This window comes from Euprymna scolopes, chromosome 30, assembly GCF_053919585.1.
Source record: "Euprymna scolopes isolate OS-2025 chromosome 30, ASM5391958v1, whole genome shotgun sequence".
NCBI lineage: Eukaryota > Metazoa > Mollusca > Cephalopoda > Sepiida > Sepiolidae > Euprymna > Euprymna scolopes.
Genome location: NC_136511.1, coordinates 73,627,607 through 73,648,308, shown reverse-complemented (window position 1 = coordinate 73,648,308; position 20,702 = coordinate 73,627,607). Strand labels below are relative to the sequence as shown.

Here is a 20,702-nt window from a genome sequence, read left to right as displayed (position 1 = left end):
CAAAGTGCCAGACGAAATAAAATAAATGACCGCCCAGCGTGTTGAAAAAAGTTATCCAACAAAATCGAAAAAAAAAAAGAACTCTATCGTGTTCAATCAGACGTGCTTGAATATATATATATATATATATATATATATATATATATATATATATATATATATATATATAAATGACAAAAGTCCATATTCAAAATTTTAAGTTATTGTCCCTCTTACCGTTTATTTTTTAAGCATGTTGAAATATTCAATATCTTGACATTTGAAACATAAACATTTGTCATTTATTTGTATACTAGCAGTTCATCCCGGCTTTGCTCCGGCCCTAGGTACTGTTCATAACTGGCCCTACGTGAGAATACACTTTATGTAAGATTTCAAACGTTTAGACCAAAAATTGTCTGAGTAATTTCGAAGAGACAGCAGAGTCAATGTTTTTTTAACTTTGACCCCAATTTTTACTCATTAACATTTATTATTTTGGTTTCAAATCAAAATATAAAGTTTTATGCATGTCCAAGTTACCTACATCTAAAATTTCAAGTCTTTAGACCCAAAATAGGCAGAGGAATTTGGTAGAATCTGCAAAGGTCCTTTCAACTTTGACCTTTTGGCAGCCAAATTTTCGCCCCAAAACTGATCGAAATGCTTGCTGCATGTCTGAATACCCGTTATGTATAATTTTCAAATGTTTAGACCAAAAATTGGCTGAGTAGTTTGCTAGACACCGCAATGGTAAAATCTTTTGAACTTTGACCTCTTGGAAGCTCAAATTTTCGACCCACACTGAATAAAAAGCTTGCACTATCTCTGAATACCCCTTATATAATATTTCAAATATTTAGACCAAAAATTGGTTGAGTAATTTCGTAGAGACCGCAGAGGTCAATGTTTTTTTTCTTTAATTTTGACCCCAATGTTGACCTCTTAACTTTTATTTTTGGGGGTTTAAATCAAATTAAAAGTTTGATCGATGTCCAAATAACCTACAGTAAAAATTTCAAGTGTTTAGACCAACAATTGACGGACGAGCTTTGTAGAGTTTCAAAGGTCAAATCATTGATCTTTGACTCCTTGAGAGTCAAATTTCTGGCCAAAAATCTATTAAACAGATTTTCCGAGATCTCAATAACCCTTATGTCAAATCTCGAGTCTCTAAACCGAAAATTGACAGAGTTATTTGGTAGGGAAATGTACACAAACTCCCCAAACACAGAGACATTTTGACTTTTATAGATTGAAAGATGTTCCGTAGTTACATCGAGCTTCATAATTTAAATGATTGGTATAAATAAAAATGAAATATAATTGAATAAGTATATACATACATATATATATATATATATATATATATATATATATATATATATATATATATATATATATATATATATATATATATAATGGGTTAATAAATTCCAACAAAAGAAAGATGTATATTTAAATAAAGGAGTAGTCACCAACAATGTGTATTTTTTAACATTATTTTATAATTCCGTGTCTTGGTTTTTCATTGAGAATTATGTTTGGATCATTGTAATAATGTTTTTAAGTCATTGAAATCGTTTACGCGCGTTTCAGACGGTCTGTGATGCGTCTTCATCAGAAATTATTTTCAAATGTGTAAAAATGGCGATTTTCGTAGTTAGTTTGAAGTTTTTCCAAGTGGTGGAGGCTTGTAAGTGTTTATTATACATTGGTATGCTGAATTTTATTGCTTTTTTATTTGGTTTGTCCGGGGGGGGGAGATTTTGACCTCGCTGTAGTCAGTCGCTATCTCTTTCTGCTAATGTGTTTTTCTTTTCCTTTAGGGTGGTGTAGGGTGTGTGTGTGTGTGTGTGTGTGTGTGTGTGTGTGTGTGTGTGTGTGTGTGTGTGTGTGTTTATGTGCGTGTGTGTGCGCGTGTGTGTGCGTGTGTGTGTTTGCTTTTATTGGTTTGGGAATGTGTATATTGTTTTATAGTATTTTGGGGTTATTTGCTTCCTTAGGAAGGCGGTTGTAGTACGAGGTCGTTACTAATGTGTATGTGTGCGGAGGGGGGAATGGCTCTTCTGAAGTAAGGGTAGGGGTGCTTTCATTCTATTTTGATATTTATTTTTTGGATTCTTGGATTTTAGTATTGTGATTTTTCGTTTTAGTCTTATATTATGTTTGTTTAGAAAGAGGGGTGTATTTAAAATAGGGGATTTTTAATGTTTCTATTTATTTGTCTCCCCATGTGGGTATGGCCAGACGAAAATCGCCATTTTTACACATTTGAAAATAATTTCTGACGAAGACGCATCACAGACCGTCTGAAACGCGCGTAAACGATTTCAATGACTTAAAAACATTATTACAATGATCCAAACATAATTCTCAATGAAAAACCAAGACACGGGATAATAAAATAATGTTAAAAAATACACATTGTTGGTGACTACTCCCTTATTTAAATATATATATATATATATATATATATATATATATATATATATATATATATATATATATATATATATATATAATAGCAAAGATACCAGCACTTCGTGCGGGACTTCGCTGTATGCTCGGGTACCAACTTTGTAGGTACCTGAGCCTACAGCAAAGTCCCGACCTTAACTTTTGATCTTAATCTTAAGAAATAGTGTGCCCCATCCCTAGATCAAAAACCGTCATCATATCAGGTTTAGTCATGATCGATCCAGTAGTGTGGGCTGTAGAAGAGTATATATACATAGGATATGACCTTGACCTTTACCTTGGAAAGAAGGGTGCACCATGCTAAGGTGGGAGACCATCATTATGCCAGATTTGGTTATGATTGGTTCAGTGGTGTGTTCTGTAGGAGAGTTGTACGTACACACATACACACACGAGCGCTACTACTTTATATACAGAGATTAACATTGAGACGATTAATAGGAATCGGGAATCAGAATTGGGAATTAGAAAAATCAGAACTTTTGGAGTATCGGAATCGGTATAGGAATCGAAAAAAAAAATTGTGCCTGTTTTCGATGTCGAATATGATTCTTTTAATAATCTGGTTTGCTTGTTTCGGTTTTGATTAAAATTCAATTTTTAATTGATGATACTGATGATAAAACGATAAATATTCATTTAATTTTTAACAGTAAAACTGAAATTAATAGATCATTCCCAAAAGCATATTTTTTACGTTTACATAGACTTTTACGGTAGTCTCAAAATTAAAGAAAAAAAAATCATGAACTCTATATATACATATTTACAGATTTTTGAAATCTGGTATTTAGAACAGCATCGGTAATTATATCGGAATCGGAGAAAATATTGGAATTGTCCCATCACTAATATATATATATATATATATATATATATATATATATATATATATATATATATATATATATTATTTACTTTAATAAATTATTAAATACCTACACACACTAGTATTTCATCCTTTTGGGAATCATCGGTGCAGAGTGTCACGGTTAACGCCAGTCGAGTGATTCAAACCGCAGCAACAGAAGTCATGTCTGACTTCATTAGCAACGACCCGAACCATTTGGCTGCCATCAACTGCTAGAGATACAGTGGAAATTTAAATATTTATTCTTAATAAATGCTTTTAACGTCAGTCAGAGTGATCTAATCATTATGTGACGATCTCTGCATATGTGCTAACTTGACCGACTTTATTACAACAGATAGTGCTCAACGATAAGAAACAATATATATATATATATATATAAGAAAGGATCAAAGAAGTATTGAATATTTTTTTAAATGCAGATTATCGAGATAAAAAAAATCGCAACATCTATGGTGGACGTTATATACAAGAGGAAAAATATCAACAATACTAAATATATACTGATGCAGATAGATTTAATTATCATTTAAACAAAGATACATCAATAGGAGGAGGAGTTATGAAAACCCTTTATACAAAGCCTAGTGCTTCTCATCAGAAGAGGTGAGAGGGTCCTTGGTAACACAAAAGGAATGCAACGTCTAGCAATGGGAACATTATGGATAAAACCCGGACAGAATAAGATACAGAAAATGTAAAACACCCATGGCAGATGTGTTAAGAGTAATGCGGTCAGTTCCATGGAGGGAGAAATAGTTACTAAAACGATCTACTCGCTCCATATACAACATGTATATTTAAACTGATATAATTTATAGTAATCTTCTATAATGTAAATCTCACCTGTATGCTTAAATGTACACTCGTGAGCAAAAAAAAAATTTTTAAAAAATGGGTCAAACAAATTTTATACATTTTATTGCATTAAAATCTATATTGAACAAAGAACAATTGAACAAAGAAATTAAACGAGACTAATAACAAAGAACAAAACATTTGCTTTAATAAATGCTTAGGATTGAATCACATTCCCTTTTGATTTCTTTAAAAGATCAATTCTTTTAGACATGCTCTCAACCAAAGTGAAACACTGTGAAGAGGAGATACTATTCCATTCGCTTTGCACAGCCTCCCACAGTTTGTCCTTGTTCGAAAAAGTTCTTCCGTGTGTTTAATACACGAGATATTATGGACCAAATATTCTGGATTGGGTTTGACCTGGCCAAAATATCATATCAATTGAATTATCAGAAAGCAATGTTTTGTGATTTTAGCAGTGTGTGCAGGGGCATTATCACATTGAAAAAAAATGTTCTGGGATATTCCCAGCTTCTGGATACTTAGTAACAATCTAATATTCGAATGTATTCCTTTGCATTGATTGACTTCTCACATCTAATAAGTTCCCCAACTTCTGCTGCAGTAAAAATTCCCCAAACCATTATCCCTTCATTCCCGTGTTTAAATGTCGTTTTTATGCAACTTGGTGAAAATCTTTCTCCAGTTCTTTGATTGCACCATTCGGGAGCATCGGGAGCATCACTAACAAGACAAAATCTTGATTCATCTGACCAAAAAACATTCCTGAACTCGTCTGTACCTTTCTTGCCATAATATGAAAAAAAATCTCTTTCTATAGTTGATTTTATTCTTAGATAAAAGCGGCTTCTTTTCACACCTGTTAGAGGAAAATCCCATTTCTTTCATTCGTCTTGATATTGTATACAGTGATGATCATATTTATTGGCACGGTAAAATAAAAGTTAAATTTTGTCTAATAAATTCTAAAAAAGGGATTAAATTAAAGAAAATAACAAAGTATATTATGTATTTTTAACTGGCCTTTCCGATGCAGCAATCGGATTTTAGAAAAATAAATAACAAAGGAACAACAAACATAATTGCAAAAAACCCTTGTTCAAAATTATTGGCACGGCTTTGTTTTTCTTTTAGTATCAGTATAATATCAATCAATTTCCGGTTTACGTGCTTTCTGAACTTTTTTTATAGCCATATTATTATTGTTTAACGCTAATTCAGTGAATAATTTTTTTCAGATAATTTTTAGATAGCGATTTATTTAAACTATTATAAGTGACTAAATTATAATTTTCAATCGCCATGGTTAAAACTAAGGAACACAGCGAAGACGTCAGGAAGCTTGTTGTAGCATGCCATACTAATGGGGAGGGCTATGATAAGATTTCAAAGAAGCTAAACCTTCCCAAATCCACTGTTAGAGCCATAATAAACAAGTTCAAATCGCAAGGCCACGTTATGAGTTTAAAGGGTAGAGGGAGAAAAAGGATTCTTTCCCCAAGAGATGAACGGAAAATTGTTCGACAAGTAAAACAAAACCCAAGGATCTCTGTTGGGGAGATTGTTGATGAACAGAGCACCTCTGGAGTGAATGTATCTCGACATACAGTTGGTAGAGTTTTGAAGAGAGCTGGTTTAAAAGCATGTCGTCCGAGAAAGACTCCCTTATTGAAGCCTATGCACCTGAAAGCAAGGCTAGCCTTTGCAAAACGTCATATTGATAAAGATGTTGCATTCTGGAAACGTGTTCTATGGACTGACGAAACGAAAATAGAGTTATTTGGCCATAATAAAGTGTCTTATATTTACAGAAAATCTGGCGAAGCTTTCCTGCCTAAGAACACCATACCCACAGTGAAGCACGGTGGAGGCAGTTTGATGTTTTGGGGATCCTTTGCTGCCTCTGGACCAGATCGACTTGTTAAGGTCACAGGTAGCATAAAAAAGGAAGATTATGTTAAAATATTGGATGAAAACCTGAAAGACTCTGCTAAAGAGCTCTCACTTGGTCGTCGTTGGTGGTTCATGCAAGATAATGACCCAAAGCATTCGGCTAAACTGACTAAGAAATGGCTTGAGGACGATCATATTAATGTTTTGGAGTGGCCATCACAAAGCCCAGACCTTAATCCAATTGAACATTTATGGAGAACATTAAAATTGAGGGTAATGCAAAGGAAGCCTAAGAATCTTATTCAATTGGAGGATTATTGTCAGGAAGAGTGGGCTAAAATTACTACTGAAGAGTGCAACAACTTGGTTGTAAACTATGAAAAGCGACTGAGGAAGGTAATCAAGGCCAAAGACTATACAATTGATTATTAAATAAATCGTGCCAATAATTTTGAACAAGGGTTTTTTGCAATTATGTTTGTTGTTCCTTTGTTATTTATTTTTTCTAAAATCCGATTGCTGCATCGGAAAGGCCAGTTAAAAATACATAATATACTTTATTATTTTCTTTAATTTAATCCCTTTTTTAGAATTTATTAGACAAAATTTAACTTTTATTTTACCGTGCCAATAAATATGATCATCACTGTATCTAGAAAGAGAATTTGCAGCCTCTATTTTGAATTCTTTGCTATGGTCAACATAAGTTTTCTTCCGATCCTTCAAAACAGTTAATTTAAACCTGCGGTCGTCCTTCAAAGTCAATGCTCTAGGGTGGCCAGATCCAGATTTCCCTTTTTCACAAGCATTCGACTTCGAACCTTTGACCAATTCACTACACTCCAGAAAGAGATATTTTCACATTTTCTTTTCTTAAAATATCAAAAATCTTCTTGTACGTCATTTTGGACTGCCTTAATCCTGCAATTCGTTTTTTTTATATCCTCGCCAAGATGCGGTCTTACCATTTTTAGGATTCATTTTTCCACTTATTATTATATGCTATAATAATAATGATTTGCAAAATAGAAATTTTCAGTTCAAATTAACAAACAGTCATGGAAAAATATTGAAACATCGATTTCTTCCTTCTTTCACTCTTGGCTATTTTTTTTGCTCATGCGTGTATGTATGTATGCATGTATGTATATATATGCCTTGTGGGCCAAGGTTATTTAACCAAAGGCTAAGGGTGAGGTAACCCTGAGAGAAACCTCCAGAGGAGCTTAGGCCCTGTAAGCTGCGGCATATAGGACCCACCGGCGTGTGGAATATGCTCTGCTGCTCAGCAACCTAAGTTCCAGTCATGGATCAAATGGCATGGTGGGTGGAGAGGGCTCTGTAAGCCGTGGTGAAGGCAACCTCCCTAGGAGAAGGAAAACTCTGATATAAAACCTGCGATGACTGCTGCATCCAATGATGTTGACTTGCTCTTCTTTTTGGATCAATGTGGCACTTGTTTAGAGAGTGGGATTGTCTAGGTGCAAAGTCTTTCCCCACTATAACAATCCTCATGCACAGGCATTGCTCGATATAAATTAGATACACTTTTTACCATGTCGTGTATCTTGATAGCAAAAAGGCTGACTCTAACCTAAAATGGCAAAAATTCAATGAAGTTGGAAAATATGATTATGAACGTAAATGGCAATAAGGGAACTGGAACTTCCAGGGCCTGACCGGGCAGGTGTTTCAGGGCTCCACAGCCTGGATCCGGTCGTCATTATGCTATTGCGAGGAAATATATGACAATGACCATTGGCTATTGGAATGTGTGGATGATGTTTGACTTGCCGTCAGCAATATCGCATCCAGAGCGTAGATCTGCTCTTGTATCTAAGGAATGTCAATGTTATGACATGGACATAGTTGCTCTGTCTGAGACCAGGCTGGTTGATGAGGGAGAGTTTCTGAGTTGGCTGGGGCCTACACCATTTTCTGGAGTGGTAGAGCGGATCGATGTAAGAGGGAATCAGGCATGGATTTTGCTATAAAGGAAGAACTTACCTGTGGTGTGAGTGGCCGGATCATGACTTTGAGATTACCTCTGGTAACTGGTCGTTATACAACTTTTTTGAGTGTCTATACACCCACTATGGATGCAACAGAAGATGAAAAGGTAGCTTTCTACCTTGATTTGTGCGGTGTAATTAGATGCATTTTCCCTGCTTCATTCTTGGAGATTTTAATGCTAGGGTGGGAAGAGATTTTTAAACCTGGGATGTGCTGGGTAAACACGGAGTGGGCAAGTGTAATAGCAATGGTCTGATGTTGTTGCAGTTTTGTTCAGAGATGGGTTTTAAAATCGGTAACACCATGTTTCAGCAGAAGGACAAATACAAGACGACCCGGATGTATCCTGGTTCCAAACAATGAAACTTGATAGACTATGTGTTAGTCAGAAAATGTGAGATGAGGGATATCTGCAGTGTTCGTGTCATGCGGGGTGCAGAGTGCTGGACCGACCATCGGTTGGTCCATGCAAAGATTAAGTGTGTTGTGAAGCCCAAGATGAGGGGGGCTAGTGTGGCTATCCCAAAGCGACTTAATGTTGTCCGTTTAAGGGACAATATTGTGAGGGAGAAACTAGTTAAGGAGATGGAAGAGATTGATTGTGAAAACACTTGACCTGCTTTTAAGGAATCTGTCTATGAGGTGTGTGAGAGGGTATTAGGTTATTGTGAGCATAAACATCAGGATTGGTTCAATGAGAATGATACTGAAATTCAGGCTCTGCTTGATTCAAAGGCCAGGGCATTGCACGCTTAACTTGGAGATGGTTTGATGGATGGTGAGCAAGATCGATTGAGGGACAAGTTTAAGGCAATCAAGCACGAGGTGCAGATGAGGTTGCGTAATATGCAGGATGAATGGTGGAGGCAGAAAGCTGAGGAAATACAGCTCGCCCCAGATTCGAACAACACCAAGGTCTTATACAGCCTACTGCGTGCGGTTTACGGACCGTCCAGATCACCTATCACTCCTCTGCGCTCGAACGATGGTGGGGATCTTCTTCGAGACCCTACCAACATTCTTCATAGATGGAGGGAGCATTTCGATGACCTGAATAGACCTTCTTATGTTGATCAGGAGTTTGTTAGGTCGATTCCTAGCAATCCGGTCAAGGATATCTTTGCAGAGGTTCCTTCTCTCCATGAGGTTGAATCAGCTGTCCAGAAACTGAACAATGGGAAGTTTCCATTTGTATGCGGAGATCTTTAAATGTTCTGGACCCAAGATGATGCAACGCATAGTGGACTTGTTGCAGACTACTTGGCGGGATGAGTGTATTCTGCAGGATTGGCAGGATGCATTGATTGTAATGCTATACAAGGGGAAGGGTAGCAGAGATGAATGTGGAAATTATCGGGGCATCTCTTTGTTGTCAGTAGTCGGTAAGGATCATGCTAGACAGAATGCTGGAGCACATTGCTGATGATGTTTTGCCTGAGTCGCAGTGTCGTTTCAGAAGATGTTGAGGGACAGTGGATATGATTTTTACAGCCAGGCAACTACAGGAGAAATGTATAGAATAGCAAAAGGGACTGTATCAGGTGTTAATCGATTTAACTAAGGCCTTTGATGCAGTCACTAGGGATTCTTTGTAGAAGATTCTGAAAAAACTTGGCTGTCCTGACAAGTTTGTAACCATCTTAAAGCTCTTCCACAATGATATGAAGACTGTGATCAACTTTGGGGGAAAGCTGGCTGATCTTATCTCAGTAGAAAATGGTGTTAAGCAGGGAGACATTCCAGCACCCACACTCTTTGCATTGTATTTCACCATAGTCTTTCGGATGGCATTTGGGGGGTGCTCTGATGGTGTCTATATTCGTTACCGAACTACTAGGGGGTTGTTCAACATTAGGCGCTTCAATGCAAGTACAAAGGTACTCACCAACACGATTCCTGACTTGCTCTATGCAGATGACTGTGATCTGGTGGCTCATACAGTGACTGATATGCAGCATCTTGTGGACGCCTTTGCGGTTGCCTGCAGCACATTGGGACTGACCATCAATCTGAAAAAAACTGTCTTAATGTATCAGCCTGCTCCGGGCATGCCATACTATGAGCCATCAGTTTATATCTGTGGGTCAATGATAGCGGTTGTCACTAAGTTTGCATACACTGAGTATGTCTGGTGCCCTGGATGATGAGGTATCATTATGGATCAGCAGTGCAAGTGATGCCTTTGAAAAGTTGGACGGGCGTTTGTGGAGATGCCATGGGATCTTGCTGCCAACTAAGATTAAGTTTTATACTGCATGCGTTCTCTCTACTCTTCTCTATGGTTGTGAAACTTGGACAACATACAGGAAGCATTTGAGACGTCTCGAGCGGTTTCACCAGATGTGCCTACGGCGAATCTTAGGTGTGGGTTGGCAGATGTATGTCAGTGATGTGGAGGTGCTTGAATGAACCCAATGCCTTAACATTGAGTCTCACGTTATCAAGCATAGACTGAGATGGAGTGGGCATGTGATGAGGATGTTAGACAGTTTACTTCCCAAACAACTTCTTTATAGCGAGCTCGCCAAGGGAAGACGTCTGGCTCAAAAGCCTAAATTGAGATTCAAGGATTGTTTAAGATCCACCTTAAAAAAATGTGAGATTGATGAAAGAACCTGGGAGAGTCTTGCTTTGGATCGCGGAGGGTGAAAAAAAGACCTTGCGGGGAGGTGTGGGTAAGTTTGAGGCGGATCGAACCCAGTATGAGCGGCTGAAGCGCGATATCCGGAAAGGAAGGGTGAAAGGAGCTGTGGATGGGAAATTGGTCTGGAGTGTGAGGTGTGCAGAAGAATATGTCTGAGCAGAGCTGGGCTGATGAGCTACCAGACTACTCATCGGCGCAGTGGGCCACAAAGCAGTCTTGAGTTGCAGAGCTAACCTGTGTCAACTGCGGGCGGACGTTCAAAACGCCAGGCGGTTTGAAACGGCATTTGATCCTACATAAAAAAGAACATCAAGAACGTGCTGCTAATGGTGCACATGTCTGTGCAATGTGTGCCAGAGTTTGGCAGGGCTTAAAAGCCACATTCGTGCGGCCCATCACTGAATGTTTTCGTGTTTCTATATACCTTTTTTTTTCTTTTTGTTTTGTGCTATATCGAGTGATGGTAATGTTCAAAAGCGAATTTGCTGCCATCATCATGTATGTATGTATGTATGTATGTATGTATGTATGTATGTATGTATGTCTAAAACTTTCTACAGAGGCGATGGATTTTAATGAGATTGGTGTTGTTTTGAAACACGACCCTTCAGAAGACAAATATCGGAAAAGTTGCTAAAAATATTAATTCCTGCACTCTCAACTGGGCACTTTTCTACCGGGAGGGGTAGCTTTTTTCGCCGATATTTTCGAAACTCATCCTCTCTATTCGATTGACTAGCCTTAATTTAAAGCTTCCCCACTTCCAGTTTGGCGATGAACGTAACTGCAAAGATGTCACTTTTTTTTTCACATTCTTTTCCTCCTTTGCGGTATGGGTTCGAGCCTGCCTGACTACTACCACTTTTTTATTTGCTTAACACACACCTCTAAACACCCGGGCAACACCGGGCACCCAGGCTAGTCTACTATAGAAGTATGAAACAACCCCCCCCCCACACACACATGAACGCACACATGCATGTAAAAATATAAAAGAGGTGAAGGAGACAAAAGATCTTGGCTTTCTGGTCGTCTTGTCCTTCAAGTCATCTGAACATCGCATTCAGGCTGCTAATATAACAAGGACCACTCTACTATCTGTAAACTCTGAAATATTTCTCCCTCTTTATGTCTCTCTTGTCAGACTACTGTTAGAGTATGGTGTTTACACATTTGCTCCCTATCTAATACAGCATTCGGAGGAAATTTAAAGAACGGCTACTCAAATGATGCAAGGTCTATCGGATTTGTCCAATGAAAATCGACTCAAATAGTTAATCTTTGCTTCCTTGAGCGCCGAAGATTACGGGTTTATCTCATTTCGGCCAACTATCTCTTCAAGTGTTGTTATCATTATTTTGACACTCGAGTATATATCCGACACGATTAGACACAGTTAATCCACCGAGAACCACGTCACTTTATATAAATCCATATAAGATATAAACGTATGCATATTCAAGAGTCAAAAAAATGAAAATAAAATACTATTGTCCTAGCCCTAATTATGATAAACCCAACGACTTATTATTCACTCTTGCATCAGCAAAAGGTCAACACGGACATTACAAGAGACCATTTCAACGCTGATTTCAGTTGAACCAAAGGAGAGCCGCTTTCTGAATCAGAATTTCTGGACGTTGGAATAGACTTCAAAGATGGTTAATAAACGCATTAACAATGCAAAATTCAAACTGAATTTTTACAGGTGCTGGGTTACTGTGTAAATTTCTACCATTATTTCACTACATGGAAATTAGAGCAAGCTTGTTTTTATTTTTTTGCAAAATAAACTGAATTTAATTTAATATCTTTTCCAGGTTGTCTATATTTCAAGCTCCGGCGTATGCATTTATACCACCACTTTTGGCCCTAAACAAGCTCGATGGCTGGAAATGTGACATAGCCTCAACTCCTGATGGTAAGAAATATTGCTTTTATTACTCCTGACTAGCTTAAAAAAATGCTGGCAGAACGATTGCTAGGTAGTACTATTTTTTGTTTCTCATTCAATAGGGATCCCGGCTCGTATGGTTATCCATGATCACTCACTAGTAAAAACAAGCGGGTTTCCGGAATATGACTGATAAGATTCTGTGCAGATTTTAAGTATTTTTTACCTCTACCGATCGATTGCACAACTCAGATTTCCCTGATAATTTTCGACGATTTACTTTGGAAGTTGATTGATAATGCCCCCCCCCCGACATAATTATATTTATTTACTAACTAGAAGATCTCACTTGAATCTTTACCAGTGATCACCATTTACTTGCCTTCTCACTAGTCAGTAGTTAGACACATCGCCATTTTTTTTAATGTGGGGAAAATCAAACTCTCTCCAAATGGTATACTCCAGACTGAAACCATTGTCTTAGTCTACAAAAATTTTCCCCTTCATTGATTGATTGATAGAAAAGATAAAGCATAGTATCAGAACAGAACAGATCCTACACTTTACTCCTGAGCCTTTAATAAACAGGTGCTGATTTCAATCTAGTGTGTTCCTTTGTAGGAAGCTGGATGTTTCCGACTTTAAAAACTGACCATGTGTCTAACCCTGCCTTCGTGGGAGGCAAGTCTTCCATGATGTCTAACATAATTTTCTCCATTCTATCCTCATTGCAGCTCATTTCGCGTCTTACACCAGTCATTTATCATTGATGTTCTGTCTGATTAATGGGTTTCCTGGGATTTGAGTGACAATAAACCGCTTCAGTATTACAGTTAGTCTTATTTACAAACTAAAAGTTGTAAGCGAGTATTGGTCATGTTAATGTTATGTAGTATAATCCTTTACAATCGTCCACAAAATCTTTAATACTTTCTCCTTTCCTTTTTTTTTGCATATAGTTAAAGAGGATCATTATGACTCCACTGTTTTTGTTTTCTTATTGTTAAGTTTTTATGGATAATTTATTTGCAACGAACTTTATTTCACTTTTAGTTTAATAAATTTTAATCATTTCTTATATATACGTTGATTTGATGGCGTCTACTTCCAGAATGCTTTGGTATTTATTAATATTGGGACGAGTAATCGAATCGAGAATAAAAAACATAGGGTATCGGAATCAGAAAAAAATCTGCCTTTTTCAATGCTGAAAACGATTCCTTTACTGTGTGTGTGTTTTTAACACATTTTCTATTGGTGGTACACATGTAAAAATGATAAATATGTATTGATTTTATACTACAGTATATATATATATATATATATATATATATATATATATATATATATATATATATATATATATATATATATATACACACATGATGGAACGATAGAAGCCTTTTATCATGTCTGAAAATGACACAATGTTCACCGAGTGAGGTTAGAGATGTGCCGCTGTATAACTCATACTCTCTACCGATCCAAGTTTTTACAACAGGACCATTGCTTGCTCCCTCAAAATGCACCCTCAAAATGCAAATCCGGACGATTCACTACTTGAGGGCACAGCTCAACGAAGCTTCTGGCCACAGATATGGTCTATGATGTTGTTTCAAGTGAGGGCCACATCATGCCACCTCACATATTCTAAGTCGGCTTGAAAGTTAACACCGAAGTGTACCTGGATGTGGTGAAGAGTGTGGTGATCCCCTGGTGCAATCAAGTGGCCGCTGGCAGACCACTGGCTCCGATTCTACTCTGACCTGAATTACTTTGTTTGGTCATATGTCAAGAACATCAACATTACCTCCCATAACATTAAAGCCAACCTGATCGCAGCCACCCGCCGAGTATTCACGGAGCTCCTACCAGTGCTTGTGGAAAAGGCATGTTCTCAGTTCCGGATCTGTATTGAGGCTATGATTGAGACTGATGGCAGCTACATTGAATAGATGTCAGCTCTACTACCTAATCAATTCACCTGGATTGATTTTTTTAAGCAGCGATGACAGGTGTTTGACTTGGGTTCAAAATATCACTGTATCATGGACCTTCACGATGTCATGCTTGATCGATTGATTGTAATCTCACCACGGTTTGGTCAACTGATCCTCTGACCAGCTTTGGGTGGGATCGAAACTGCTACCTCTAGCTCCACGCTCATCTGGAATCGTAGCTAGAGATAGCCGTTTCGATCCCACCCCACAACAGCTATTGAAGGCAGCAATTGCTATGAATGTAGTGGGAGGATTCAACATTCCCATCCTGTCATGGTAAACTTGATGAAGGCCAGACGAATAATTGGCCGAAACATCGTAGAAAACAACAACTAGAAGATGATACAATAATAGTCCAAATAATTAAATAAAAAAAGAGTGTGCTTGGTCTCTTCACATAGGCATCATAGCCGATATGCTCACTTCAAATGGCATCTTCTTGGAGCCATAGATGAGAGTTGGGTCAACGGTGAAGACCAGTTTCAGTAGTCCATCTAATGGATCAAGCTGACTGCTGAAATAAAGGTGCTACCTCTACCACTACACACTTTCACTGGTACATAATGAGAATTATTAGAGCATGTTATAAATATGCATCCGCAGGTTAGAAAATATAGGAATCCACACTCAAATCATATAAATCGGAAAATTATAAGAGTTTCTAAGGAAAACATTCAACTTTGGGTAGCCATTTTGGCCGCCATCTTGAGAATTTCTAATACTCTTTTGATAACTATTGAAAGTGATTTTCTGTTATCGCAACAGTTGCTTACAATTAATTGCTTGCTTTTGATCTTCTCTGAGATTTGGATCACGATAAATATCCCCAAGACCTCAGTACTCTTACACTCTTCTAATGGAGGTCAGATTAGTACTCTCTCTCTCTCTCTCTCTCTCTCTCTCTCTCTCTCTCTGTATATATATATATATATATATATATATATATATATATATATATAAAGATAAATTAGAAAACTTAAAATTTCAGGAAAATGAAAAAATCATTTTTATTTACTTTTGTTGGTGTTGCAAGTCCAATATTTCGCGAAAAATAGCCTCATCCGGGTAATTAGTCCACTCCGTAGTTTTTTTTTTTTTCATTTTGTTGTTATGAAGGAGGTAATTTCTTTGAGAAAAAAATTTAAATGTACGTGCTGTCCATTTATTTAAACGTGTGCGTCGCTCAAGTTCCGAGCAGGAATATGAAGTAAAAAAGTAGTTACACACTTTTAGAGGACATTTATTTTGAATAGAATTAAAAGATAAATTAGAAAACTTTAAATGTCAAGTAAATGACTTATTACCCTGATGAGGCTATTTTCGCGAAATATTGGACTTGCAACACCAACAAAAGTAAATAAAAATTATTTTATCATTTTCCTGACATTTAAAGTTTTCTAATTTATCTTTAAGTTCTGTTAAAAATAAATATCTTCTAAGGTGTGTGACTACTTTTTTACTCTCTCTCTCTTTTTCTCTCTATTTCTCTCTCTCTCTCTCTCTCTCTCTCTCTCTCTATATATATATATATATATATATATATATATATATATATATATATATATATATATAGGGTGATCCCCCAAAAACGGTTTCCTTAACCTCCTTTGGACTTCAGATGAAGCCCACTTCCATCTTGATGGAAAGGCGAACTTCAAGACAAATGTCTTCTGGGGATCCTCGAGACCCAATGAAGTAGCCACCAAGCCCCTGCACTCTCCTAAGTGCACAGTGTGGACTGCAATCTCGGCCAGAGGCATCATCGGACCAATCTTCATCAAAGAATCTGGTGCAGCAGTGACAGTCACCAAGGAGCAGTATGTGGAGGTCCTCAAAATCTTCAAGAGTGAGCTCCAGACCATCTACCCGTCACTCATGAGCAAGTTCTGGTTCCAGTAGGACGGAGCAAGTTCTCACACCTCAAACCTATCCCAAGATTGGCTGAAAGAGAACTGATTTTGAGTGGGCACTCCATAGCCCGGACCTAATCCCCACCAGATTTTTTTTTGGGGGGGCTATCTTAAGAACAGAGTCTGTGCAGGGAAACCCAGAACGATCACGGAACTCAAGGAAGCCATCAGGGAAGAGATGAGATCCATTATCAATTCGGTCTGTAAAAACATCATGGACAACTTCGTGCTGTACTTCAAGAAATGCACGGAGCTAAATGGAGACCATCTAGAACATATGCTGTAGAACAGAGAAAAAAAAAAGGCCAAAGACCCTAGTGTTTTGATGTGATGTTTTGAATATTATAAACTAGTTATGACCAAAGTTTCATTTCATTTGGACAAAATACTAAGAAACGGGGCCTAATTAGATTTAGGCCCGTTTTTTTTGGGGGTCACCCTGTATATATATTTTCTTTGCCGAGGCTGGTGTCATCACGTTGTTTTATTTTGGGAGAGGGTGGGATAATTTAGAGATTTTATTTTGCAATTTCAGTTCCTTTGGGTTTATGTGGTATTCCTATCATTAGTTTAATTTTTGAAATATCATTTGAATCCCTAGAAGGAGTAATTTTTTTAGAAGATCTGTATTTTTTTTTTTAATTTTGCTTTTTTTAACAATCTATATTCTTTTAAATTCTAGCATCAAATGAGACCCAATTGTTTAATGCCAGCCAGGTTACGGTCGAGAACAGTTTGGAACTGAAACATGAAAAATTACAATTGGTAAAATAATTCTCAATACATTTTTTCCTTTCTCCCAAAAGTTTTTCTGGTGTTACCAGATCAGGCTGTCTGAAGATATTGGCTTCCTGAGATGAAATGCACCTAACATTGATGCTTTTTGTTTTTCTACTTCCTTTTGCAAAACTTTATGTTCTGCAAAATCAAAAACAACAACCCACCTTTCCCCCTTTTACCTTCTTCCAATTTTCTCTTTCTCTTTCTATCTCCCCACTTCCTGACTGGTTTCCTAACTTTAAATATACCAGACATTAATACTGTAACCCTTTTGAAATATCATTTGAATCCCTAAAAGGGCTAATTTTTGAGAAGATCCGTATGTTTTTGCAAAACTCATTCATGTTCTGCAGGGCAGGGAACAAAAACGATAAAATCCACTATAAAACAACCAAACCAAACACTACAAACAAATGATTGACAAAAAGCTTAAAGAATAAAAACCTTCTACCAAATAACTAAATGCACATAAATGCTATTTTCACAATAACTGGATTCGGCATTAAATAAAAAAGAGTTGATATGCCATAAAACAACCAAACCAAACCAAACTAAACCAAACCAAACCAAACTAATTTTTTTTTTGATGATGAGTCATCATTCATTAGATTGGTCATTTTTTAACTATCATTCTCATCTACATGTTTGTCCTAATAGCGAATGCTGTTTGTTAAAAAAATAACTTTGCTTAACTCCATTATATGAATTACATATAAAAAGAATTTATAGGTTACCCCCCTTTGTATATGGTGGCAATATATTATCTCCCTTGTATTTTAAATTATCTCCACTTGATTGGTCAAGACAATTCTTGTTGACCAATCATCAGAACCTTAATGTTTTCGAGATAAAAGGTGAAAATTTTTTACTGGACCTTTTTTCTATGTTGCCTTGTCTGGATCGATTTTCAATAAAAATATATTTCCTTGAATTGCACATCCAGGCAAACGTGCTACAGAAACGGTAATAATAGACGGATTTTACTGACTCCATATAATTTTTATATGCATTTAAATATTTCAAACATTTTGAATTTTCTTTCCCATTTAAATCTATCTCAAAAGAGGAATACTCTGCAACGTTATTTGCAGCAGCAAACGTATAAGTAGCTAAATTAATGCTTGTTTTATGAAAATCGCCTAAGACAAGATGTTAAGCCACTTGAAGTAATAAGTTAAAACGAACGAAAAATCATTATCGCAAAGATAGGAGATTCTTGTTAACTTTAACCATTAAAAAAGAAAAAAAAAGGATATGGGTAAGTGGAAAACAGTCAGCAGGAAGAGAGTTCCACAATTCAGACTATCGAGTTATTGCTAATCTCCCCTTTCTTCCAATGAGCAACTTTTGATACCAAGATTTTTTTCCTTTTTAGAGTCCATATGTGACTTCGTAACTTTATATATGGCTATATTATATAAGTGTGTTATGTTGTTAGTCTACTGGGAAAACACCGGAAACTATTAAAATGGTCGATTATTATGATAAAATTATAATAGTCGATTATTATGATTGGTAAAAGTATAATTGTTAGATAGAAATATTTGAAAGATGTGAAAAGTTATGTTCAGTTGAAATATTTACATTTAATAGTTTAATTTGATGTTAATCTAACAGATGGAATTTAAGCTAACTATAATATAAGCAAATATATCTGACAAAAACCAAGCAAAGATCTTTAGGCTACGTGTAGTGGTGACGTAATAAAAACATAGATTTTGAGATGTAGTTACGTGGGAAATCAGTTCAATACGCAACACCTTAGCAGACAGATGGGTTTTATGACTGGACGCCAACGGAAACTAGAAGGGAGGCGACTTAGAAAAATGTAATCAAAACCGCAGGGAAGATAATTAAGTTCTGTTGCTTACGTCACGTGACGAACATAATTCAAAATGTCGGAAAAAATTATTCCCCATATAAACTTTTTTGAAAACAGTTTTTCACTAATAATTATTTTCCTACCTAATCATTTTCTGTAATTTTTGGATATGTTACAATTCGCGACATGACAGTCACGTAGGCACCGTTTGTTTTATTCGAAATTATATATTTTTTCGTTTGCAAAATATAGAAGCACCAATAAAGCAGACGCCATGACTGAAAATCAAAATAAAAACCGAAACCTTGATATCTTTATGTTTGCGGTTCTACTAAGTGGCCTATTCCGTTTTTTTAATTTAAATAAAGCTTAAAATCTTATCGTGATAACCTTCTGAATATTCAAGAGTCTATGTATGACAACATAACAATAATATACTGAATTTTCAAGAGCTGCGACAACATAAAAATAACATACCGAATTTTCAAGAGTTGACGCCAACATAGCAATAACATACTGAATTTTCAAAAACTAAACACACTAGCAATTATATAATGAATTTTAAAGAGTCTAGGACAACATAACAATAACATACTGAATTTCCAGAGCTACGACAACATAGCAATTACGTAATGAATTTTCAAAAGTCCACAACATAATAACATACTTAACAGTCAAGAGCTACGAAAACATCACAATAACATAATGAATTTTCAAGACGCTACGACAACATAGCAATAACATAGTGAATTTTCAAGAGCTTACGACAACCTGGCATACTCAATTTTCAAGAGCCACGAAAATATAGCAATAACATACTTAATTTTCCAGAATCTACGACAACATACCAATAACATAATGCATTCTCAAGAGTCTACGACAACATAGTAATAACATACTGAGCAATCAGATGTCTCCGACAATGTAGCAATAACATAATGAATTTCGAGGACGCTACGGCAACATAACACTAACATACTGAATTTTCAAGAGTCTACGACAACATAACACTAACATACTGAATTTTCAAGAGCTACTACGGCATAGCAATAACATTCTGAATTTTTAAGAGCTACGACAACATAACACTAACATAATGGATTTTCAAGAGCTACGACAACATAAAAATAATACACCGAATTTTTAAGAGCTACGACAACATAACACTAACATACTGAATTTTTAAGAGCTACGACAACATAGCAATAACATTCTGAATTTTAAAGAGTCTACGACAACATAACAATAAAATTCTGAATTTTAAAGAGTCCACGGCAACATAAAACTAACATACTGAATTTTAAGAGCTACGACAACATAAAACTAACATACTGAATTTTCAAGAGCTCCGACAACATAGCAATAACATTCTGAATTTTTAAGAGCTACGACAACATAGCAATAACATTCTGAATTTTTAAGAGCTACGACAACATAACACTAACATACTGAATTTTTAAGAGCTACGACAACATAGCAATAACATTCTGAATTTTAAAGAGTCTACGACAACATAACAATAAAATTCTGAATTTTAAAGAGTCCACGACAACATAACACTAACATACTGAATTTTCAAGAGCTACGACGACA

At 36.4% G+C, this 20,702-nt stretch overlaps 1 protein-coding gene across 1 annotated transcript in view; it reads left to right on the top strand.

Moving 5' to 3' along the window:
• The window catches only part of LOC145254524 (solute carrier family 23 member 2-like), a 92,823-nt gene that overhangs the window by 7,491 nt on the left and 64,630 nt on the right, over positions 1-20,702 (top strand). Inside the window, exons 2-3 of the mRNA XM_080113051.1 lie at positions 12,524-12,624; positions 17,190-17,272. Coding sequence (XP_079969177.1) covers positions 12,524-12,624; positions 17,190-17,272 — 184 coding nt within the window. The remainder of the gene's footprint in view (positions 1-12,523; positions 12,625-17,189; positions 17,273-20,702) is intronic.